Source organism: Dryobates pubescens, chromosome 8, assembly GCF_014839835.1.
Source record: "Dryobates pubescens isolate bDryPub1 chromosome 8, bDryPub1.pri, whole genome shotgun sequence".
Classification (NCBI taxonomy): domain Eukaryota; kingdom Metazoa; phylum Chordata; class Aves; order Piciformes; family Picidae; genus Dryobates; species Dryobates pubescens.
Genome location: NC_071619.1, coordinates 16,120,986 through 16,128,734, shown reverse-complemented (window position 1 = coordinate 16,128,734; position 7,749 = coordinate 16,120,986). Strand labels below are relative to the sequence as shown.

Below are 7,749 nucleotides of genomic sequence, written 5' to 3'. Positions count from 1 at the left end.
CAAACTCTTCATGACAAGAATTGCCTTTTTTTTCCTGTTACAGCTCGACTCAGATAGCTAGCAACACACACAATTAAAATAAATTATGAAACTGTCAAATCACTCCAAATTATTATCAGAAACTGGATTAAGTAAAGGCAGGCTGTCTTCAGGCTGTCCTACATAATATCTCTAGGAAGAAGCCTAGCTACCCAGCACACATGCATTGCATAATTCCATTTTGTGGACATCTCATACTTATTGCATGCAAAGCATGTGCAGGATTCCTTACAAACTATTGCCAAGGGAACACAAATTATGATGGATCTATCCTTCTCATTTCCCCACCTTACTCACAAAATAGCAAAAGAATGGTTTGGCTTCTGGTCCACTGTACTTTATTATGATGAGAAGAGGCAGGACAGTGACAACTAATAAAGATACTACTGCCCAATAATAGAAAAATATTAACTATTAATTATTCTGGCTAAGAAAGGCACAGTGATCTAGGGCAGAGAAAACTGCTCCAGGAAATACTGGGATTTCCTTTGCTTTGCACTATAATTAGGCATTTGAAGACATCTGTTACAACAAATGCATCAATGTTCAAATGGTCAGTACCTGTGGCAGTAGGGTTGGTCCCATTAAATCTGTGTAATCACTGTCCATTAGCTCTTCTGAAGTAGTGAACAGCTTTAGTAAAGGGATGAATATCAATACGTTTAGCAGTAGTGGAACGGTACTTCACGTAACTCTGTGCTAGTAGTAAAACACACCTACAGTCCTTGACAGGTTTTTTGGGGTTGTTTTTGTTTTGTTTTAGATTTGGTTTGTTTGGGGTTTTTTTAATAACAACTTTCTGTTCTTCTCTCCTAGGTGGTTATCTTAATTACTGAAATACAGTGTAAAAATAATACTGAAGCTCCAGTACCTAGAGTGTACAAAAAATCAGCTCTCAGGAGGATCATTGCTAAGAGAGAAGTTACATGTAACCAGGATGAATACAATGTAGATGCTGAGTGTTGCAGGAAATGTAAACCTGGTGAGTATCATTATCACACTGTGTTGAAAAGTCATTGAGAGTGAAAATCACAACATGGGTAAGTGCTTTCTGGTGGGATATTGGTTATTCTGGTGGGAGGTTGGTCTCTTCTCCCAGGCAACCAGTACCAGAACAAGAGGACACAGTCTCAGGCTGCGTCAGGGGAGGTTTAGGCTGGAGGTTAGGAGGAAGTTTTACACAGAGAGAGTGATTGCCCACTGGAATGGGCTGCCTGAGGTGGTGGTGGGGTCGCCGTCTCTGGGGGTGTTCAGGGCGAGGCTTGACAGGATGCTTGGTTGTATGGTTTAGTTGATTGGGTAGTGTTGGATGATAGGCTGGACACGGTGATCTTGAAGGTCTCTTCCAACCTGGTTTATTCTATTCTATTCTATTCTATTCTATTCTATTCTATTCTATTCTATTCTATTCTATTCTATTCTATTCTATTCTATTCTATTCTAGAAGCATGCTTGGGTTTTGTGGATGGAATGCTTCATTTTATCTTCATCTCTCTCTGTTACAGAACATTAGACACTCAAAAGTATTTCTTGTGCTTAGTGTACCAATATCTTTTCACTACAGATAGTAGTATCTCTTACATAACATGCTTGTCACAAAAGAGCCAAGAATTACATGCACATCTTAGGAAGAGGTTAAAAAGAGATTTCAAGCACAGGGTTTTGCCCACAAGACTCCATACATTTATGGGGTTTCCATTTTTGCATGGTCCATTTTATTTGGTGTGTTCTCCTTCAGTTCTCAATTGGAGGCGGGGGGTGGGTGGGGGGAATAGTTACTTTCCTGATAAGCACATATGTAAACCAAAGGAATACAGATTCTGCCCACATTTGTAAATTAAAAAAAAAAAAAAAAAAAAAAAGTATTAGAGATTAAAAAGAAAGTCTGACCTAGGTTTTAGAGACGATGGCATCTGTCCTAAGGTATTGTAAATCTTAATTCTTGTTTTTCTGTCTTTACAGGTTTTGTTAAAAATATCAGCTGCCCAAAAGATATTAGCAAACACTGTGTTCCCTGTATAAATGGAAAGGAGTACATGGATCATGCCAATCAGATGGACAAGTGTTTGAGATGCTCTTCATGTGACAGCATATTCGGTATGTCTATAGAAATAACAACTCCAACTTATTTTTGTTACAGGATTTGACTAAAAGGTGTCAACAATCCCTGAATAGTGGGTAGCATGCAAATTAAAATGTTTTAGAGATAGCACATGAAGGACTTTATGACAAAGTTATACATTTTTTTTCTCCAGTTCTCTTTCATCAAGCACAAAGTAGGAAGAAGGACAAGCTATGCTGGTCAGTCATTTCTCTTTACTTTGGCTGAGCAAAGGCAGATATAGTCCTTGCAAAACAGACCCTGTACAAACTGGTTAGAGTCAAGGAAGAAAAGTGCTCTCTCTTTTTTACCATCTGAAAGAAGGGAGGTGTGAGAAGCAGAGATGGGAGAATTCCCAGTGGTTTCTTTCATGCTGTTTCATGTAATTAATAATATTATTTTAAATTGCTGAAGCTGATGGAGTGATGTCTTTTATACACTCGAGATGCTCTGTCAGTGTGGGGTGAAATTATGAGAGTATGAGTCATGCCTTACTGGGTCAGACCAGTGGTCCACCTCCCCTAGTATTCAGTCTGGCAGCAGAGGCAAGCAATGCTCTTTAGAGAAAACACAAACAAACCTGTCTGCTATCTGTGGTCTTGTTCCCTACAAAGACTACCAGCATCTATAGTTGTGGGAAGGGATGGTAGCAAGTCCTTCCCTACCCTAATCATTTTAGTATCTGTTTGAGCATGAGCATGTTTGGGGGGACACTGTGTTCCAGAAATTCAATATCTGTTGCATAAATATTAAAACCAGATATTTTTTTTTCTTTTTTCATTCATTAAACTGAGCTCCTAACAGTTCCACCAGGTACCCTGTGGTTCCACTGTACTTGGACTTCAGGAATGATAGTTCTACATTCCTCATATCCAAAATCAAGTTTAGTGAGGGGAGAGGCAGCTCTGAAGTCCAGTGTAGTTGTACTCAGATCACTTGCTGGAATGTTAATCTTCAATGCTTTACCTTTTCTGTACCACCTTCATATACTTAGAAAATTATCCTGTGTTAGCTACTGTAGGAAGCATTTTTGGCTTGGTAATGAAGTTGGGTACAGCAAAACAATACAGTATTTTTTACATTGCCACAAAGGAAACTGTTATTTATACTGAATGGGGAAAAAAGCATGATGGCATGACTAGTCACCTTATCTCATAAGCAGTCATGTAGTTGAGAAGTCAGCAGAAAACATTACACAGGAGAAAAGCTACCCCTGAAGTTCCACGAACATCATTCTTAGGATCATTCATGACTGGTATTTCCATGAATGGCTTCAGCACTGGTTTCACAGGAGAGCTGCATCAAATTTTGAAACATGCCATGGCCTCCCATTACAACAGGGAACTGAATGTGATAAGTTAAAAAAAATCACTTAGATTCTTATATGCCTATGAAAATAGCTTTCATAGTGAGTAGATACTTACTGTAGTTTTTAATTCAGAAATTATTTTTTCATACATGGAGATAGCTTCATCATATACACTAAGGAAAGGAGAAAATGAATTCTCTTGGTTTGATACTTAAATAGGAAATATGTTTGATGAGACGAGTGGAATTCCTCACCACTGGAGGTACTCGAGATAAAATTTGTTGTTAGAGGCAGGTTCTTTACTCTCCCTGACAAACTACAAGCAGGGAGCTGGGCTATGGGATCTTCCAAGTTTCCTTTTGGCTTTACACTTCTGAATGGGAAAAAGAAGGTGACAACATTTGACAGTGCTAAATGAATGAATCCTCTTTTTAACGAGTTTATTGTGTAATCAGGTTTTTGAGCTCTTGGCCAGCAGAGGTCTCTTTGCCATCACCGTATTTCCAGCAGCAGGGCTCCTTGTAAAACAGATGTTCTCATCGCTAAGCCTCACCAGTGCCAGCAGTAGTAGAGCTAAAAGCACTCATTTGAGGACAAGAACTTGTGAGTAGAGGCCTGGGTTTAAGGCCTTCTTTTTCAACCTAACAAACTTTAAGGTATTTGTTGTAGGTTTGGTGGTTGCAAAGAACTGTACCCAAGCACGAAACACAGAGTGTGCCTGTGCAGAGAACCATTTTTGCAATCCTTCTGCACCATGTACTAGCCATTGTGATCCATGTACCATGTAAGTTTGTGCCTTCATTGTTAAATATGAAATGGTTAATATTGAAAGTTAACACATGCTTGCCAGAGAGTCTCAAGACAAAGGTAATGAAGGAAAACATACTAGTCTTCTTTTGCACTCAGTTTGTTGATATGCCTTAGCTCAGTCAGTAGACTGAGCATCCATGCAGCCTTTCTAAAGGCATGTCCACCAAGTCTGTATGTACTTCTCTCAAAGATGTAATGAAGTTTCTGAGCTTTCCTGTTCTCTTTGTGTGATCTGCTGTTACACCTAGAAAATACTTCCGTGCCTCTTTCCTCTCCTCTACCTTTCCATAACTATTAAGCTCCAAACTCTAACATACTTGTATATGAAATATTTATCTGATAAAAACTGCTACAAGATTTTTATTTGCTTTCTCAACAAAGTTTATATAGAGAAAAAACCATCCCATAATAATTTTTGTTGATGTTTTCTGCAGATGTGAAAGTGGTGCCATTGAAAAACAATGTACTTCAACTTCAGACACTGTGTGCAAAATGAAAGGTACCATTTTAAGACCTAGCATGGTCCATCATCCACTGTATTTTGAGAGGCTATCAAACCTGTAGTGTTCTACACAATGGCCCATAGTGATTCCTGGGAGCTAAGGGCAGCTTATCTGCTGGGCCCTGTGCTGACCTGCAGAGCATGATTGCTTTTTATCCCCCCTGCCATCAGTGTGCAGATGTAGGAGCTATGACTCCTTTTAGAAGTGACTCATGATAGGTAAGACTTCAACAAAGACATAGCTTCTGCCATTATAAAGTAACAGATAGGCTTTTATAATCTGATGCAGTCTTGTTTAAAATTCAGAGTGTGTTGCATTTCTTGACTTAACTTTCATGTAACATTTCCAATGTTTCAACAGAAACGGGACTGCCGTGGTGGGTCACTGCTTTGATAATTGTGTTATCGCTACTGGCAGTAATAGCTGGAGTAATATTCTTCTGTAAGTGATTCCTTATTCCTGTCATACTCTGAATAAGATTTTCTGTTGCATAGTCAGATGTAATTTTGTATTCTTGGAGTTCAGAGGAGGAAATATACTCTGTCCTATATTTTTCTGTTGCAGGGAAGAGAAGACAGAGGGGTCGTACCAGGAAAGAGAATATAGGTGAAGTCCTCAAACAAGAGATTCCTTATGTGAGTATAGATCACAAAAACCTCAGCTTCATGCAGGGAACTTTGCTCCATTTAAATTACACTGACACTTCCAAGTACGTGCATACCTCCCATCTGTAACATTAATGAAGTAAATTTCACTCTGATAACTCTTTTGAGAGAAGTATGGGAAAGATTGCATTATTTCTTCAGGATTTGTTGATGTACTTCCTAAGTTACATGTCCAAGAGTGAAACTTCATAAGTCATCAGGCCTTCACTGACCACAGTGTCCTCCTGCACACTTCTAAACAATAGCCATAGTAAGGTGATTCCTCAAGTTCACTCAAGTCAAAAGAGGCCTGTCCATCCAATCAGGGGAATCCTAGAAAAAGCTAAATGAGAATGACAGAAGTCATACAAGGTGGTGGTTTTGTAAAACTTATTTCTACTAATCTCTCATTACTACTTTTTTTTGCAGGAGAACATACCCCTTATATGCACAGGTAAGAGACAAGTAATTTCTCAAAGTTCAGCAGAAGATAAAAACCCAAACAAACAGACAGTGTAAATCCTGTGCTAAGGGTTTTTTTATGTAGACTTTGCCACTACCTAGAGCTGTTATTTTAGCAGACCGTGAACACTTACTAAAGAAATGCCAGTTCATACCATGCTTATTAAGGCATTTAGTGGTATCATTAAAGGTTTGCCTGAGGAGGAATTTCTGTTGTATAGGAAGCAATTACTAATTGACCACTGGTGAATTTCTGTTCTGCATGTGGTACAGACACTAGGAGGCAGCATCTGGATTTCTATTGCTCTCTACAACTACCTGAAGGGAGGTTGTAGCCAGGTGGGGGTTGGTCGCTTCTCCCAGGCAACCAGCACCAGAACCAGAGGACAGTCTCAAGCTGTGCCAGGGGAGGTTTAGACTGGATGTTAGGAAGAAGTTCTACACAGAGAGAGTGATTGCCCATTGGAATGGGCTGCCCAGGGAGGTGGTGGAGTCACCATCATTGGAGGTGTTTAGGAGGGGACTTGATGGTGTGCTTGGTTGCATGGTTTAGTTGATTAGATGGTGTTGGATGATGGGTTGGACGCGATGATCTTGAAGGTCTCTTCCAACCTGGTTAATTCTATTCTATTCTATTCTAGTATCACAGATAATGATGACAATGGTGTAGTCCCACACCGAGAAGTAGCATCACAGAAACACAAACCTAATTTATGTTCAAGGGCAAATCTACACCAGAAACACACAGTTCAAAAACAACATAAGCTCCAAGGCTGAATCACAACAGGATACCTATCCTATTTTCAGGACCTTTCCCAATACTATTCTGAGCAAAATAGATACATGAGGGGATTTTAATGGTAAAGAATGACTGAGTAAGTTACAGAGGGAACTGAGATTCTGTTTCAAGTGGATACAATCCTAAACATTTGACTTACCTAGCATTAAGTAGGAACAGACCTGCAATATATTTTAGGAAAATCACATATAAAACATGCTGAGTCTTAAATATGTGAAACTTAATCTGTATTGAATAGGAAAAATATTGACTCTGAGTGCAGATGACAAAACAAAAGTAAGATAAAAGTTCCAAGACTGTTAATTTCTTTTTGTGTTCCTAGATATTGACCTGAGCAGCCATATTGCTGCTATTGTGGAGGAGATGACGCTCCAAGATGTCAAGACATTTGTTCGTTACCACCTAGTGTCAGAATCTGTCATAGATCAACATATTCGGGATTATTGTAATGATACATCTGAACAGAAGATTAAGCTGTTTCAAACCTGGTATCAAAGACATGGGTTAAAAGGAGCCTATGGAACCCTAATAACCAGCTTAAGAAAGTTGAAAATGCGTACTGCAGCTGATAAAATCGAGCAAAAGCTGAAGGCAGCTGTTTCTAGCTGTCAGGAGAGGAGACAGTCTTATAATAATGACATTGAGCAAAGCAACACCTGCACTCAGGAAGACAGAAACTCTTGCAACGATAGTGCTAAACTAAGCAAAACCTGTTCTAGTAGTTTGGAAGAGACATAACATAGTCATTTGCAAAATATTTCTGACTGAATTAATATTTTTCTAATAATATAAACAAAGGTTTTAAACACCATTTTCATTGTCAGTTCTGACTCAAGAAAGTTATAAGCAAGGAGTAATTATGTGTTTTATAACAATAGCCTTCAAAAATGTTTTAAGTTTTGGGGTTTTGGGGACTTTTTGGTTAAGAACTGAGAGAGGTTTTATGGCTAATTTACTAAAAGGTAAAATAGAAGAGTCCAGCTATAGGATTCATTTACAAAAAGAAAGAAGTAGTCATTTGAAGAAAAGGTTTACTCTCAATGGGTACATTCCTGCATTACTTAATGTAATGTTTTGCTTAC

At 38.8% G+C, this 7,749-nt stretch overlaps 1 protein-coding gene across 1 annotated transcript; it reads left to right on the top strand.

The window, feature by feature from the left end:
- The first annotated feature begins 685 nt into the window (after window positions 1-685).
- FAS (Fas cell surface death receptor) lies at window positions 686-7,512 on the top strand. The gene is made up of 9 exons (XM_054163652.1): window positions 686-718; window positions 856-1,021; window positions 2,002-2,136; window positions 4,119-4,233; window positions 4,694-4,758; window positions 5,123-5,203; window positions 5,261-5,397; window positions 5,836-5,860; window positions 6,990-7,512. Exons 1-9 carry the CDS (start codon window positions 686-688, stop codon window positions 7,403-7,405), a joined length of 1,173 nt encoding a protein of 390 aa, XP_054019627.1. The 3' UTR covers window positions 7,406-7,512.
- Window positions 7,513-7,749: the final 237 nt, after the last annotated feature.

Bases quoted from the DNA above. Each gene is read 5' to 3' on its own strand.
- FAS (XM_054163652.1), top strand. From the start codon at position 686: ATGAATATCAATACGTTTAGCAGTAGTGGAACG. The intron at 719-855 runs GTACTTCACGTA...CTTCTCTCCTAG, and splicing joins CGTTTAGCAGTAGTGGAACG to GTGGTTATCTTAATTACTGA. The intron at 5,861-6,989 runs GTAAGAGACAAG...TTGTGTTCCTAG, and splicing joins CATACCCCTTATATGCACAG to ATATTGACCTGAGCAGCCAT.